The sequence below is a fragment of the Mesoplodon bidens genome, assembly GCF_964165515.1.
Source record: "Mesoplodon bidens genome assembly, chromosome: 10".
Lineage (NCBI taxonomy): Eukaryota > Metazoa > Chordata > Mammalia > Artiodactyla > Ziphiidae > Mesoplodon > Mesoplodon bidens.
In genome coordinates, this window is record NC_138172.1 from 88,741,577 (window position 1) to 88,759,513 (window position 17,937).

A 17,937-nucleotide genomic window follows, 5' to 3' on the forward strand; every position below is an offset into this window, starting at 1 on the left:
TGAGAAAGGAGACAGAGGGAGAGAGAAATACAGCCAGACTTGTTATTAGAATAAAATGGAATAAGAAGGCAGTGATACTTGGGGAGCATTCTGCAAGCACATCTAGATGCTAGAAAGACCCCTACATTAATAAACAAACAAGAAGCTTGCACGGCTATGTATTTTTCCAAAATAGACTGCATTTACGATCAACTTTTAAAAGCTAATAACCTTTACTCTACATAATGTAGGAAAAAGAAATCATTTCAAATTGAGTTCTAACCTATACTTAGAGCCTACACTCTAGTTTATTTTACCAGACAACATTGTTCAAAAGAGTTATGGCTTAGCATTAAACAGAACCAAGGCAAAAACAGAATAACTTTAAAGTGTTCCACAGGTACAAGAAACAGTTTAGGGGAATCTTCTATTAAACCTGTTTTCATCTTCTATTAAACCATGTTTTCAGATAGCATGCAGTTATTTAGTAACTACCTGTCAGCCCCTTGCTCATTTGGTTATATGTGCTTTACAAATTAGTGCCCCCAAAGATCTAAAAAAAATATTACACAGAACATGGTGATTATCCTTAGAGTTACTTGGTTTCTCAAAGGGTAATTGCAATTTAATTTGCTAGGTCTGAATTCCTATCATGACCTCATGGTATTCATGTACTTACAGAGTGACTTTGCATGGCTGTTGGAGCCTCAAAGTATTGTGCACTGGCTAAAGTATGGGAAAGCCCTTGGGAACAGGTGCGAATCCAAAATGGTGAGTGCAGTGTGTTTGTACGTGCTCCTGGCTGTATGGGGCTTGCAATAAATATTATTGAATGCATGTGTGAGGGGGAGCACGTGCAAACACACACCTGCAGGCTCCTTTGTTCTCGCAAAGGCTGACCAGTTCTCGGAGTGAGCAACCTTTTACCCAATCAGGGGTCACTCCCACTTAATAAGCTACACACATTTGTTATGTGTATTAGATAGTCAAGGGAAGAGAAATACAAATGTCTCACCTTCCTTTAAAATCAAGAATAACAAAAGTGAAACCATCTTTCATTAAATACAAGAAGTACAGGCACACAGTTTGCGAGGGAGAACAAGAAAGATACAGGAGACTATCTAAGACCTTGAAGCAGCAGAGAGCTGGGGTTTAATCAGAGAGGTGAAGACTGTCCTGCAAGTAGAGGCATTATAAAACGATATGGCTCTTGGAGGCTTCAAGGGAATCCTGTGCTTGAGCCCAAACTGTGGTGTCCTGAGGGCTACTCCTGTTAGCTTGCTAGAACCAATTGTTATATTCAGGAATCTTGGGAACAGGTTGTTACTGTGGAAATCTTGAAACTGGCCACAGTGGGAGTATTTACACCATGAAAATTGGCAAACACTGCAAGCCAGGGCTCCCAGCCCCGACCCAAGCCAATTTATTAGCATGCCACTGAGTTCAAATATCGTTAAAGGAACACTCTAATGAGAAGCCCAGTTTTCTAATAATTTGTATGGGACAGGGTCTCCCTCCTCATCACCTCTCAGACTTTAAGGCTTCCCCTGAGTGACTCCAAGTCTCACTTCCCTTCCTTCTCTCTCTAGCTCTTCCAACCCTCAATAGACTATCACAACTGAACACTAATTTGTAAGAAGCCTGTATTTGAATATGAATAGGTAAGAGCATAGATTTGAATTCGAACCCAGGTCAGACAACCTGGGTTGGCATCCACAAGCCTGTATTTACCAGATGTGTGATTTGAATAACACCTCGTCAAGCTTTGGATTGTAAAAGGGGCATAATAGCTCCCCACCTAATGGAGTGGTTGTAGGAATAATAATATCTTCCTTAAAGTGCTGCTGGAGGTATTAAATGAGTTGTTGTATGTAAAACATTTGGAACTCTGGCCATAGAAGGCCCCATATGCGTCTCTGTTATTGTACTTATGACTGGGAAGGTGATCACGTGCACAGCACACTGTAGACACTCACTAAATGGGAATTGCTTTTCTTCTTCTTTTTGCAGTTCCATTATTAGACAGAATTGGCAGTTGGGTTAAAACACCTTTTTCTTTAGCAGCTGGCAGGCTGATGTCTCTTGGGCCACAGCCTGGCTATTTGGAGAGTGTCTGTTGTCACATTGGATGCCATTTTCTGGGACTGGACCTTCAGCTTTAAAAATGAACGAGCACCAAGTGGGTGGGCTAGGAGACCCACAACCCGTGGAAGCAGGCAGAGCAGGGAGAGCCTGGTGACCTGTCCTTTCTTTGAATCGACAGAACTTACTACCTGTGACAGGCTGTAAGAACTGCACAAATTTGTTCTGTATCCCCTTGGGATTATATTAGCCCTGAGGGTACCATGGTGATAGCTTTATCCCCTTGTGCTCCTTTGTGGTCGGGCTGGGCTGGGTGGAAGTAAGCAGGGTTCTGCCCCCACCTCTTCTCAACTGCTTCTCCACCCTCTCGCTATAATAGTGGCCCTGTGTTCAGTGACACTGACTGCAGAGAGGCCCAAGGGACAGACCTGTGACCCCCATTCCAAGGACCTGCCAGTGCCAACAGAAAGCGGGGAGAGGAGTGTCTCCCTGGCTTGTAACGCTCTGGATAGAGCTGACTTGATGTTCCAACTCCTGGGCCTCTGAGAACTAAGTCTTCCCTGGCCTCCAGGCAAAGGGTCTTCCCTCAAAGCTCAATCTTATTAACAGAGGAGTGCTTAATTCTGAAAAATATGGTCTGTTTCAGCAGGTGTGCAAATTGGCCATTAGACTCTACAAGTGAAAACGCATTCATGAGGCTATAGGACTATAGGTGCAAGAGGCCTGATTGATTGCGTGTGTTGGGTACAATGATTCCCTAATACAGCATATAGTTTTAATGTGTCTTCTCTAAAATCTCTAAATCATGCTGAAACTACATCCATCAATAATTTCTCTGTTGAACTGTGATACTTTCTTAGATTCTACAATTTATGCAAAAATAACACCAGCCCTTCAAACCTCCATTACCCACAAGAGTCAGGAACCACAGGGGAACCCTCCATTCTCCAGAATCCTAAGTTGGTTGTATATGTTTTTTCTGGTTTTGTTTTCTGCCTGTAATCCCATAAAAATCTCGTCAGTTATTTCAGGGCAAACAATGTCAATCTGCCACGATGATCAATGGAATAAGAAAAAGAAGGAGGAAGAAGAAGGGGAAAATTTTCATGGCTAACAGCCACTGGGAGCTTAGCCTGTGTGAGAATCCGTGCTAAGCGGCTTATATGCACCAGTCTATGAATATACAAAACAACCTATGAGGCACACAGTATTATGAGCCCTGTTTTATAGAAGAGGAAGTTCAGTCTCAGGGGAGTGAACTTGCCCAAGATCCCACAGATTATAAGTGGTAGGGGATTCAAAGGTAGGCCCTCGGGCTTCCCTGGTGGCACAGTGGTTGAGAGTCCGCCTGCCGATGCAGGGGACACGGGTTCGTGCCCCGGTCTGGGAGGATCCCACGTGCCGCGGAGCGGCTGGGCCCGTGAGCCATGGCCGCTGAGCCTGCGCGTCCGGAGCCTGTGCTCCGCAACGGAGCAGTGAGAGGCCCGCGTAAAAGCAAAAAAAAAAAAAAAAAAAAAAAAAGGTAGGCCCTCTAACCTGAGAGCTTCATGCTTAACCATTGTGGTTTATATTCTTAAGCATTTTGGATTCTGGGGTTGAAATAAAGGAACATATGATTATAAGTTGGCATTATTAAATATATTGCAGCATGTCAACCAGCTCTCCAGAAAAAAGCAACAACCCTAAATTTTTAGTATTTGTCCGTTTCCATGGTGTAAATATTCCCAGTGTGGCTAATTTCAAGTACCCAGTTTGTAAAATCCCTGCACATCACTGACTAAATATCAGTATGTAATAGGAGAGGGTTTGCTGTAGGTTTAGGAGAGTTGGGTCCTGGGCTGTCTTCCCTCTTTACTTACATGCTGCTGTAGCAAGACTCAATCTTTCTTGAACTTCAGTGCCCTCCCTCATCTATAAAACAAAAAATAGAATCCACTGCCTTCACTTTTTTTTAAGCCTCAGGAAGGGTCTCTATAATGTGACTTGAAGTTTGGAAAGTATAGTCTTTTTTTAATGGGAAAATGAGGAATATGCCAGTCACTAAAAAGGTCACTTTTGAGAAGAAATTAAGTTTCAGTTTAATGAAATTCAATAAATACAATCATCTGTTTCCCTCCCTCCACCTTTATCTTGTCTAGGCTCTTTTTTTTTTTTTTTTTTTTTGGCTGCACTGAACAGCTTGCGGGATCTTAGTTCCCCGACCAGGAATCAAACCCGTGCCCCCTGCAAAGGAAGCACAGAGTCCTAACCACTGGACCGCTAAGGAATTCCCATTGTCTAGGCTCTTCTTGAACTTTGCTTTCTTATTGGGTGATTGTTGGAGGAAAGACAATCAAAGTCACTTTGCAATTTTACCTTGGAAGTATTTTGATTTTCTAAGGCAAAAGTTCTTCAGCTAGGATATTTAGGACAATTAGTTTTCTTTGTAATCCCATTTGTTATATTGTATATGCATATAAAAGCATCCTTGAGAAATGATCCATAAACTTTACAAGACTACCGGAGACTGAATGGCAAAAAAAATGCACATATCCAAATGGAGAGTTCCAGAGGGCTTAGGAACAGAATTTTTTTCCCCTCATCTGTGCTGGGAGAGGGCAGATTTCTAGCAAAGTCCTGAGGAGCCACCACTTCACTGGCCTCACTCTCCAAAATGAAAAGGAAAATAAAAGATGTGCCTTACTTTTCTGAATATCTAAATTTAACTGAAATTTATTAGCCATTAAATACTAATGGGATTTTGATTGACTTTCATAAAGCATGTCATTCATTTTTCCACACAGCCCCCCCTTTTTAAATCTTTCCTCAAAGCCAACTATAAATACCGGCTTTGAGTCAATATTTATAGTTGAGAATGAACATTCTTTCAGTCATTGGGGAGCATGTTCTTTCAGGATAATCTACAGTGAAGGAAAAGCTTGATTTTCTTGTGTTGGAAACTTGGGTATCGCTGAACTGTCTCCTCTAACAGGAAGACATCCTTTAGCATTCCCTCATTCCTTTCACAGATATTGAGGACATACCACTTGCCAGGCAGAGTGAAGGCACCGGGGCCATTAAGACAAATGTCTCCTGCCCCTGCTGTTGAAGAGCTAAGTCCACGGAGGAAGACACTAGGTGAGCAAAAAGCCACAAGGCAAGGTGCTGAAAGAGAGGAAGGAACAAGTTGCTGTGGGAGGGTGTGACCTCCACAGGTGGCCAGACAATTACAGAGGACCTATGGGTATATTGCAGCTGCGTAGATGTCCTCGATTAAAGTTAGTTTTTATTGATTTGTACAGAATTTTAACAGTAAAGATAGACACATTTAAGGACTCATTTTTATTGCTTAATTCTCATATTCAACTAAAATATATATTGTGTATTTGAATTTCCAAACAAAATTCACATGTGCATCAAGGAATACATTGCATTATTTAATCAGTAGTTCTCCATGTTGGATACACAGTAGAATTAATGACCTGATGGCAGGGGTGGCGGGGAGCTTTTCAAAAATACAAATGCGTGGGCCACTTTTCCTTGGTGGGCAAGGACCTGAGAGAAATCACGAGGAATGATGGGATGCCCTTGAGGGGGGAGAGATGTTGCCAGACTGTATCCTGCCCCCATGACCCACACTGACCACATATATTCAGGGCACATGCTGGCTTTAGTGGGTTCCAGACCAAGCCTTACCTGCTCCACTGGCACCACAGGCACAGACCTGCCATATGATGGAGATGCAGACTCCCTGGCAGGCCTCCTTGCCCCACAGAAATGATTTCCCACCTGGAGCGTTGGTGCTTGAAATCCCATTAGATAGCCGTGGCTTTTCTGGAAGTCTTGTGTTCTTCAAAGACATAAGTGCCTCTGAGGAATTACATGAAAACTTATTGGTTATTTGTACCATCCGGGGGCTCATTTCCTGAGAGCAGGTTTTGAAAGAAGGCAGCAAGGTGAATTTATGAGATTTGGATTCTTGACTGAGAACTGAAAAAGGGTACAGGAAGAGAAGGCGTCTGTTTGGTTCTCTCCAGGTAGCATCCCTCCGCATGGGCCTGCACCCACTGACCACCTCAAAGTAGAATCACTGCTTTATTTAAATGTCACTTACGACTTTTAGTAGTTCCCTAATGACCTGAGGATGCTCTTCCATCCAGTTTTTTTTTTTTTTTTTTTTTGCGGTACGCGGGCCTCTCACTGTTGTGGCCTCTCCCGTTGCGGAGCACAGACTCCGGACACGCAGGCTCAGCGGCCATGGTTCACGGGCTCAGCTGCTCCGCGGCATGTGGGATCTTCCCAGACCGGGGCACGAACCCGTGTCCCCTGCATCAGGAGGCGGACTCTCAACCACTGCGCCACCAGGGAAGCCCCTTCCATCCAGTTTTGACCTTTCTGTTTGCTATGGAAAAACTTCCTCTTTCAAGTGGGATTCATGTCAAGAGAACCAAATAAGAAGCAAATAGAAAAATAAAATTCATAAGGCACAAATGGGGAGAAAACTCACGGAATCCTTACAAAACACCTGGCATTGGTCAAGGTGGTGCTACCTCTGTGCTACCTGCGTGATATATCGATATATGTGTCCTTCTGGCTCAGAACAATAGGCACCTCTCCTCAGAGAGGCTGGGCATGGGTTGCTCCGTAGAGCACTTAGCACATTCTGAGCGCTCTGTAAATGTCGGGGATTTGAGATCGTCTTCAGGGGATGTCGCCTCAGAGGAAGGTGCCGTGCGGGTACTAGTATTGTTATTCTTTTAGCACAAATTTATAATTGACTTTCTGTTAAACATTGCAACAAAAATTAATTCTGTATGATTACAGTCATTAAACAAATGCCTGGTAATGAATGCTTTCTTATTAGCATTCCTCAAATCACTGGGGTAATACCATATAAGGCTGTTGCTCCATTGTCAGATTAATTGGGATGCACGACCTGCCTTTTGCAGTAGAGCCTGCACACAGCTTTATAGCAGCCGGACCATGATTTAAGGCTACTGCTGGACTCATTTATCTTCGAGATTTTTCCTACTGCCCTTGCCATTCCGTTAGGTACAATTTACAAGTTAATTACAGCATACAAGTAGCTTAAGGCAATTTCTACCTGCTAAAAAAGCAGTGTGTTTTTTGAAAACCAAAATGCAGGCGAGAGCTCTCCCACCATTCTTCTTTTGATGCCGAAACTAACCCAAGCAATAAGGACTGTGAAGGTTTTCACCTCTTTTTGCATTGGGACGGTCACGCCAAGAATCACCTGCCTTCTTAGCAAGCAGGACAGAAATAGTTAAGTCCCGAAGGCTGTGAGTTAAAAACTCTGCCTGAGAGACACGCAATGTGAGGTGTCCCTGCCAGGTGTGGGGTAGCACTGCCAGGTGTGGACGGAGAAAGGCTGCCCTCCTGCAACTCCGCTTCACAGTCAAGGTCGTCTGACTGGTGCCACCTTAGAAACTGGCCCGGTTCTGTAGAGGACATTGAATGATCACACCCTGCAAGTCAGCTGACTGCTGTGTCATCGCTGCTGCTTTCTGCATCATCGCACTGCCCCAGCCCTGGTTCCTGCCGTTTCCTCATCACAAAGCATACAACTAGGCAAAAAGCGACAGTTTGAAAGTGTGCTTTTCCTGCTGCTACCTAGCATTTCTTCCGTGAGGAGTATTTACCTTTGTTTAGCCAGGAGCAGAGAAGCAGTCTGAATGCTCACAATGGCTTCACACTTGGCAGCGTGCATTTCCAGCAGAGCAGGTACTGCTTGGAGCCTGGTGGCCAGACTGCCCCTGGTGGAGCGCGGCTGGGTCCCCAGCACGTGTGGGAATAGTGTGCGGGCTTCTCACGCCGCGCCGCTCTACCTGCAGGAATAAACCCTAGGACAGAGGAGATGCTGATGCCGCTTGCCTGGCTGGGGCCTGGGCAGGCAGACTCCACCGAACTGATGCTGTGTGACTCTCCCAGCTCCCAGTTCGGGCTGGTCACGGGGGCTGGCGCAGATCCCCGCTTCTCAGTTAGAACACAGTTTAAAGGAGAAACCAGACTCACTGACCTAAATCCATCCCAGTCCTCTCTGGATGCGGGGACAGCTGTCGACTAGCAGTGACACAGCCAGCCATCAAGTGGAGAATCGTTGCGACTGCAGTCTGGGTGCAGGTGGAGCCTGGGAGATTGACAGTTTAATTGCGGTCCTCTGATGGCTTCTTCTTATTTTCCTAAATAATTGTGCTCGCTAAGTGTACAGTTGCCTGGATTAGTCTGCCTTCCACACAGTCTTCGTCTGCGCTGGTTGGAAATCAGGGTGCCAGGCAAGACTGTTTAGTGCTGGCTCCTTCCTGCGTGATGTTATTCAACTAGGATGGGTCAGTCACACTGACAACAAAGAAGGAAGCAGAAAGCATCACTTCATCTTCTCTTGTGATGTTAGCGGAACATAACTGCTCTTCTTCGCAGTGATGCCCTCCTCTGTGTGTGTGTGGCGTGTGTTTGTGTGTGTGTTTTAATTCATCTAATCGAAGAGCCTAACAGATATCATCATGGATGTGTGCCTTTTTAAAAAATGATTTGGAAAAAAAGGCAGCCTGTGGAGACAGCGATTTGAGACGGCTGCACATTTAGGTTATTGCCAGTTTGAAATACTTTGGTTTGTGAAGCCGAGCCCTAAGAGACAAGCTGGGTAACTGAGAAGGAGATCGTGGATAAAGAAATAAAAATGACAAGCGTAATGGAGGCTCTGTGGAAGGACTCTCAGAGCATCAGTTCCTGGATGGCAATTTCGCCAGGCTGAGATTGAATAATTCATAGATTGAAATTACCCTGCTTTCCACCTTTCCATTTAAACCGGCATGCTCTGAATCTCTAATAAATTTTCAAGATAAAGTAAAATGCCAGTTTGAATCTGAAGAGCTTTTAAAACCAGATGCTGCATCCCTGAATCTTTCGGTATCTTTCACAATTATCCTGTGAGAACTGCACTTCATCATGAAGCACCATTACCAGTGAAAATTACTGTGATTACAATAGCAACCGTAGAATACCGTCAAATGATCTCTAATTTACCTAATTTGCTAAGACTGTGTGCTTTTAACGCCCATTGTATGTCACCCTGCCGGGCACCCTGGATCTCTCTTGCACCGAAACAAAAGTGAGGCAGTGTGTGTGATACCTTAACTCCCAAAGCAAAGAACATTCTCCTAGGTTACAATGTCTCTTTCGTTGGGTTTGCATTTGTGTGTGTGTGTGTGTGTATGTGTCTCCATTGCCTATACCCCAAATGTCCATTTGGGGAATTGGTGAGCGTGTTGTATATTTGGGGTTGATTCTTGGATACAGGAGAGCACAGACTTCTTAATTTATACACCCTTTTAATTTTAATGTATACAAGCGTGTGTTTACCAGAAGGGAGGGAAGATTCTGTTCTAGGAGGAGTTTAAAAATGCAGCCAAGATGAAGTGTTCATCTTTGTTTCTTTTTTGAAACCCCTTTCTGCTTTCAGGTTAGAGAGCCTTTCAGGGAATTATAATCCTGGTGTGATGTGTTTAAAACAAAAACAAAAACGTTTCAAATTGAGAAGAAGCTCAAGAGACATCCAGTAATAACTCTGTGCAGCTCTTATTGAGAGCATGTGTGCCTGAGTGGGTATAGGAAGCTTTGGTCCTAGACTTTGGTTGGTTTGTGTCTGCTCGCTCTCCAAGTAGAAGTCTCACCCAAATAAGTGCTGCAGGTTTTGTCTCAGGGGTCACTGTGCCACCTGAGAGAGTGGCATGGTTTTTCAAGCCTCCGTGGAGAACAGACTGTAATCATTTGATAGGCACAGGCACTTGTGGAATTTCACCCTCAGTAGCAGACAGTATGTGGGCTTCTGCTAGTCAAGTGATTTAAGTTTGACTCTCTAGGTAGGGTTTCGAGGAATGACAATCCCTGCGGAGGAAGGTGGGGTTGAAACACACCTGTCTAATATTGCGAGTTGTTTGCTGAAGACCCTGAGCGCTGGTATATTTCTTAATCCATTCTCCCAGCTTTACCTCTTCCTGCACCCCTGCAAACACCTTTGGCCGAAGGAGGTAAGTTGTATTTCTGATCATTTCTATAGCCGATGATGTTCCTTGTTGTCTCGTTTCAGTGGGTATATGTTTTTTATGTTATACTTTATTTCCACTTATTGTTATTCTCACTAACCTTGGGATAATAAACAACTTTTTTTCCTGTGTTTTTTCTAAATACAAATGAAACATGGTATTTTTAAAAAGTGATTTAAATACAGTTTTTTTTCCCCCTTTGTCTGAATACATACGAAGTTTTAAGGCTTTCCAAAGGAAAGGGGGCAACAGTTTTACATTGTAAATAATTTGTTTAAAAATAGCAGCAATTCACTAGAGGTCAATTCTGTTACCATATTGTTTTGTGAGATAGCTCACATTTCTAATACTGAACCTATTATTCTTATCTTTTGAGGAAGAAGCTTGGCTCTTATGGACAAAGGGCTTTTCAGAAACCCACACTGCCTAGGTGCCAAAGTGTTTTCTTTTGTAGCGGGGCGGTGTGTGTGGGGGGAACATAGTCTTGATATTCTGCGCAAGGTTTTAAATTCCTGGCATTTTAAAGCTCTCCAATAGTCAAAATTGGAGCAGGGTAATTAATCATTGATTGAGCAAACTGGTTTACAAGTCTGATATTTAAGTAGTAACAGGTATCCTAAAATTCTCTAAGAATAATTGGAAATCAGATTTTTTGTTACTTTTTTGGGAATGAGAAACTAATTGTATTCACTTGATAAAATAGCAAATTTGAAACTGATAGTTTTATGATTCACGTATTTGTACTTCATATTCTTGGAAAATGAGAGGTTTGTTTTATTTTGTTAGGATGCAAGTGCCACTAGTGCTATCATGTGTTAGTGCTTGATAGATATTGATGATATTGAAATTGCCTTGTTTTGCCACAAAAAAGAAAAGATTCAACATTTAGAGCTGCTAACTTAAAATTCTTGAACTCCAGTATTTCTCTAAAATTAAATTTTCTTTTCAAGCTATATTTAAGTCATTGAATGTAAATGATCATGGTATTATAAAATAATAGATAATTTCTAATCCATTGTTGACAACTTTTTTCACTATGGATATGTCTTACTTATAATGCTCTAGATAAGCATAACAGTTGAAAAAGACTACCAGGATAACTTTACAATTGCAAGTAATTTGAAAAAATTAAAGAATCAGCTGTAAAGTAGGGATTAATTTGGGTGAATCTCAGATACTGTCATGGCTTAACACTACTTTGTACCTTTTTTTTTTTTTGATGAGCGTGAGAAAGATAGGTAAAAAGTTATCCCCTCCCTCCTAACTCCTAACCCCCAATCACCACAGAGCATCAGCTACAGTTAGCAGGAGTGATTTAAAATGTAAACACCAGAACCACGCTCATAGCATCCACAAGAATGCCTCGTATTTTAAGATAGGATGTGCAAACTTTATCACTTAATAATTGCAGACTTTTCTGCAATACAAATACTTTGGTGAACAGATGCGTTTCACATATAGTCAAATAGAATATTCCTAGTTGATATGAGATTTCTCTAATTAACATATACTACAAGGACAATGGCAGGGTATAGTTTTCCCTGAGTTTTAGGAGTGTAGTAATGAGACATGCTTTTACCAAGTACCAATATTTGTGCTATCCTAGGCTGCCAAAGAGAAAAAGGCAGGTGAGACAAAAGAAACAGGTGAAGATCAAAGAAAAGCACTCACATTTTTCAGTGAGGCTTTTTACCAAAAAATACCATGATCAAAAAGGTTGAAAATCTCCTGTCTGTGTACTGTGTCTGTGCACTGTCTTTTTAAAGAGCCTCTTCTCTCTAGTAAGAGAATCTTTCCAACATTTTACTATGAAAAATTTCAAACATACAGAAAAGCTGAAAAGTTGTAAACACCCAGATACCAACCCTCTAGACTCTGTAAATACCATTTTCCTGTACTGGCTTCATCACAAGTATATCCAACTATCTACCCTTCTGTTTATCCATCAATCCATCTTATTGTTTTGATGCATTTCAAAGTAAGTTGCAGGCGTCAGTATACTTTACCCCTAAGGAGATACCTGCTGAAGTGTTTAACTAGAATTCAACATTTGTTTATAGTGCTTTCCTAAGTAAAATTTATATATGATGAATATAGAATTTTGAAAACAACGTACTGTTTTTTCTTATGTGGCATTAATTATTTCTTTAACGTGATGAGTGACTGCCTGCAAACCCTTATGATCCGATGTTTTAAAGGTACAAATCCCCCATTAATGGTGGAGCGAAAGAAGCCCTTCCCAATCTCAATCCCCATTGCCCAGGTGAGCCTTCATCCACTAACTCAGCATCAGTATTGGGATGGAGGAGGTTTCAGGGCATACATAATTAATTCCCAAGGTCTATCCCCATTCTTGGACCAGCTTTCCCTTCTTTTATCTGCAGGTCCTTGAAAAGTAACCCCTTTGCCTCTTGAACAATCCCCAGCTGTTCTTTTACTTGGATTCTTCTCTGCCTCTTGCCTTTCCTCCCCTACTTTTCCCAATTGGTTTTTCCCTTTTCCACTTCCTTCTGACTCCTAATTTTTTTTCCCAGAACAAAAAACCAAATCTCTTCATTTTTCAAGTCATTCTTCTGCATGCAATTTCAGGGAAATGATTATGGGAAGCAAAGGTAGGGAGTTAAAGAATCACAAAAACGCTTAAAGGGATTGGTCATTTATGTTATAAAACCATAAATGAGTTAAGGATTGCCCTCTCAAGGCCTCTTCATGAATCCATATCTTGAAAACAGTCTCGTGGGTGAGATTTATCCAATCCTCTCTTAACTGAACCCTAGACCAAGCTTCTTTATAATCTGTACTGGTGTAGTTCCTAAGAATAAGGACATTCTCTCTGCTTCCCAAATCTGCTAAGTTTCATAGACTCAGCTTCTGGTCACCAGCTCTGGTCCATAACATTTCCATCAGTAGCAGGACAAGGCCTGCCTCTTAAATTATGCTTGGCCCTGATCCTCCAGGATGAGGAAATTCTCAAATCTTTGGTCCATGTACCCATGGCACTTTCTAGGTGGCTTCTCCCTCGGGCCATCTTTCTTCATTCAGTTCAGCATGCCTAAAGCTTTCATTAGATATTAGATAAAAAGATCATTAGATCGTTGTGACTGGGTCTGTCTTTGGCTGGATTGCCACCAATTCGCCTGTTTTTATAAAGTACTAGTTGGTTATAACAGACCAGTTAAAAGTTTAGGTTTTGTAATTAGACAAACCTGGATTGTAATCTGTATTGCCACTTAACTAGCAACATTACTCTAAGCCAAGTTACTCAACCATTTTGAGCTTCACTTCTTCAAAGGGTTGCTGTGAATATTAAATTACATTTATATAACATATACATATTATCTATATATAAATAATATAAATTATAATTGAGTTATATATTTATGAATTTTTATTTATATTATAATTATATATTATTTATATATAAATGAAATGTATATATTATATAATATATAATTATATGACATTTTATTAAGTATATATACTGTATTTAGCACAATGCTTGGCACCCACTTGGTACTCAGTATATATTAATGTCCTTATCATCCTCACCACCATCACCACCATCATCATCATATCAACCAAAGGTGCCATCCTCCTAGAACTCAACTGGCCCTCCATCAATCTGGGTTTTCTAATACAGCGGTCCCTAACCTTTTTGGCACCAGGGACTGGTTTCGTGGAAGACAGTTTTTCCACAGACTGGGGTGGGGGAGGATGGTTTCTGGATGATTCAAGCACATAACATTTATTGTGCACTTTATTTCTATTATTATTACATTGTAATATATAATGAAATAATTATACAAAGCAATTGATTTATTTTGGTCTCTGTGCAGTCAGACCTCTTTGCTAAGGATAATCTGTATTTGCAGCCGTTCCCCAGCGCTGGCATCACTGCCTCAGCTCCACCTCAGAACACCAGGCATCAGATTCTCATGAGGAGCACGCAACCTAGATCCCTCCCATGGGCAGTTCACAGTAGGGTTCGCGCTCCTATGAGAATCTAATGCCGCCTCTGATCTGACAGGAGGCGGGGCTCAGGCAGTAATGCCAGTGATGGGGAGCGGCTGTAAATACAGATGAAGCTTCTCGCTTGCCCGCCCCTCACCTCCTGATGTGCGGCCCGGTTCGTAACAGGCAACAGACTGGTACTGGTCCGTGGCCTGGGGGTTGGGGACCCCTGCTCTAATAGATCCTAGCAGACTGCCCTCTCTTACCATGTCCAAATTTGCTTATTTTAATGGACCTCACATTAAATTTCCCCCTTTTTTTAAGGTCTAAGAAGGCCCCTCCCCCCAGCTTTCAGTTTGGTGTGGAGCAGAAACAACCAATAGAACTCACTGAATGATCAAGCTCTTCCAGGTGAGGGTTTTCCTCAGCTGTTCCCCATGAGACTGCCCTCATGCTTTCAGAATTCTACATTACAAAGTCAAATTGTGGAATATGTGCGAGCATAGGTTTAATTTAATTTTAACAAAACGGGGAGACACAGGGTCTTTCCGTCTAGGAGGGTCAAAGGTAGAATTGTGGAAGATTAATTTCCCACCGCATCATTGCAAAACATAGCAGATGACTGAGGACATACCAGAGAAACACAGCCTTTAGGCTCAGCAAGAGGGGCCTCTGCCCTGGGCGCCATGCTTTTGAGAGCTGCACTTCAGAGGGCCCTGCTCTACCCCTCTGCTGCCATGCCCTGGCACAGCACTCCCCACAGGGCAAAGGCAGTGCGTCCAGGGGACTCGCCCATCCAGAGCCTGCGCGTCCCCTGCTCCTAGAGCGTGCTTCCTGGAATCCTGAATTCCTGCACAGGCATCTCTGTGTAAACATCCTGGGCTGAGGATGAAGGATGCTGCCAGTGTATGTACTCCTAGGCCTGAGAGGTGGGCAGGGGAGGCTGTTGGGGGGCAGCCCCAGGCTGTAACCGAGCAGGACCCTGTGGGGCCTTCCCGGGAGAGACCCCTCCCCCATATCCTCTGCTGAAGCTCCCCTCTCAAGTGCCCAGATAACAGTATCTGATGCACGTTTCCTGAATTGTTTTACAGATGAGAAAACCCCCACCAAATGGAAGACATTAACTGCTTGATGACCATGAGCACGTAGCCCCCACGCCTACGGGACTTAAGGATTGATCACGTTAACCCCTGTGACACCTGTTACCTCACCATCAGCCAATCAGAGAATTGCGCACGAGCTGATCACGGACCCTGGGAGGCCCCTCCCTCACTTGGCCTTTAAAACTACTTTGCTGAAACCCAAGGAGGAGTTGAGTGCTTTGAGCACTAGCTGTCCTGACTGCTTGCTTGGTGCCCTGCAGTAAACGCTGCACGTTCCTTCACCACAACCGGGTGTCAGTAACTTGGCTTTACTGCGCGTGGGCGAGAGGACCCAAGTTTGGTTGGGTACCATGGTGGGCTGGAGTGTCCACACATGTGGGAGACGCCTTTCCTAACGCAAGAAAGCACTGGGAGTGAGCAGAGGCGCTGGTCAGGCCAGAGGCTGCTGCCCGCACCGCCGCCACTTTCTGGCATGGAAACCCGGAGCAGGGAAGAGCCCCACGTTCCGTTCTGGCCTTGGGAAGGAGGATTTGTCAAGGTAAGAAGAGAGTAGAATTTATTTTCTTTAACAACATGTTGGCTTTATTTGTACCTTTCAAGTATTTAGAGATGGTGTGGAGGCCTCTGTCTGTACTCTTGCCCAGACCCTGCTCATGGTGGTCAAGCCTGAAGCTGAGCTCGCTTTTGGAGGCTCAGTCCCCCCAAAACCTGGTTGGTTGGCCGTTATTGTGTTCGTGGACAAGTCAGTCTTTACTGTGAGTACAAAGGGAAAAAGGCTGTTTGCTCACTCACATCTAGGAAGCTTATTCTCTAATTGAGGTTTTTAATCCCCAAAGTTTTTGAAAGTTAGTAAATTCAGAAAGTATCAAAGTTCCATTTTGTATTTATGTATAGAACATTCTGTGGGTAAAAAAAAAAATGTGAAAATGATTCTATCTCTCTACTGACATATTAAAGAGGTAAACTGGTTTTTTGTACTTGACCTAGCCAGAAAGCCAGCAACTAACTGAATTAGATAGGGGGCTGGTCAGGATTGGTACATTAGAGGCTGTGGACCCAAAGTCGCCATTTTATTGAGCTACTTAAAGACATGATCTCTCTTTCACTGCACTGACTACGATATTCAGTACTGAAGAGGTGAGTTGAAAACAGAGAAGTTAAAAAATTAATACCTGGCAGTAGGAGAGTCCCTGTTTCATAAAATAAATCCTAGAGTATATATGATTTTTTAAAAAAATTCGATTTCCAAAAGAAAATTCAGGGGTCAAAAAGAGATTTGGGAAGCATGGAGAGGGAATATGCCCAGGGCTGTGGGTGTTTTACACACAGTAAACGATAGACGTGTTAAACGTCATTTAGTCCAGCATAAAACACAGGGGCTAACGTAGCCGAGTCTGGAGCCCGTCAGCTGGGATTTGAATCCTGATTTTGTTGCTTTACCATCTGTGTGAAGTTTGAGTTTTTAACCCCTCTGGTTTTCAGTTTCCTCATATGTAAAGTAGGGATAATAGTGCCCTCCTTGGGCTTCCCTGGTGGCGTGGTGGTTAAGAATCCACCTGCCAATGCAGGGGGCACGGGTTCGAGCCCTGGTCCGGGAAGATCCCACATGCCGCAGAGCAATTAAGCCCATGAGCCACTGAGTGGCTCAACTGCTGAGCCCGCGTGCCTAGAGCCTGTGCTCTGCCACAAGAGAAGCCACCGCAATGAGAAGCCCGCGCACCGCAACAAAGAGTAGCCCCTGCTGACCACAACTAGAGAAAGCCCGCACACAGCAACGAAGACATAATGCAACCAAAAATAAAAAAAATAAATAAAAAATTTTAAAAGTGCCCTCCTTGGAAGGTAGGAACGAGGATTAACTTAGTTAATATTCACAAAGCTCTTAGGAGAGTGCTGGCACACAGATGCTATAGAAGCATTTGTTAAATAACAGAGTAAAAATGGAAGATGAAGAAATTCAAGTCAAGAGAAGTTATTAACTTGTTCCCCATTACACAGTGAATTAATAAAAGATCCACCATCCAACACAGATATTCAAATATCAGGCCTGATTCTGAGAGTGGCACATTGCCAAAGAGCTGATTTTGGCCAAAATGAAAATATCTATTTGTGTCACTTGTTAGATGTCTAAAGGAGAAGGAAAAGGAACTTTAAAAAAATACTGTAGTACATTATTCTGATATATTTTTAAAGTTTTTGTCCTACCCTTTCTGTATTTCAGCGTTGTTTTTTACATTGTTATTCCCTTTTTAAGTTAACTCTTATTCCTAGCCCATAATCTACCAAGAGAGCTTACTACCGCACTCCAGTGCATTAAGTACTCCAGAAAAAGGGCCGTTGCCACACACACATACACATCCCATCATTGTACGGTGCAGTGAGTCTCGTTACAAAAATAATGCAAATATATAAAAGGAATTGGGAAAATGCACAGAAGTGTAAGAAGCAAAATAAACCTCAACAATAATCCCACTATTCTTAAGACAAGCATTGATTGTCTGTATGATACAATTGTTTGTGTGTAAATAAATTATAAAGATTGGACTTAGGGCTTCCCTGGTGGCACAGTGGTTGGGAGTCCGCCTGCCGATGCAGGGGACACGGGTTTGTGCCCCAGTCCGGGAGGATCCCACATGCCACGGAGCGGCTGGGCCCATGAGCCATGGCCGCTGAGCCTGTGCATCCGGAGCCTGTGCTCTGCAACGGGAGAGGCCACAACGGTGAGAGGCCTGCGTACTGCAAAAAAAAAAAAAAAAAAGATTGGACTTAAATTGCATATC

General features: G+C 43.0%; 1 protein-coding gene across 2 annotated transcripts in view; it reads left to right on the forward strand.

Moving 5' to 3' along the window:
• The window catches only part of LOC308623396 (uncharacterized protein), a 171,993-nt gene that overhangs the window by 42,807 nt on the left and 111,249 nt on the right, over positions 1–17,937 (forward strand). Inside the window, exons 2-3 of one of the 2 annotated variants that reach the window (XM_081245703.1) lie at positions 14,379–14,465; positions 15,146–15,695. In XM_081245703.1, the coding sequence (XP_081101829.1) occupies positions 15,531–15,695 (165 nt within the window). In that variant the 5' untranslated portion in view covers positions 14,379–14,465; positions 15,146–15,530. The remainder of the gene's footprint in view (positions 1–14,378; positions 14,466–15,145; positions 15,696–17,937) is intronic. The other variant, XM_081245704.1, reaches the window with a different exon arrangement.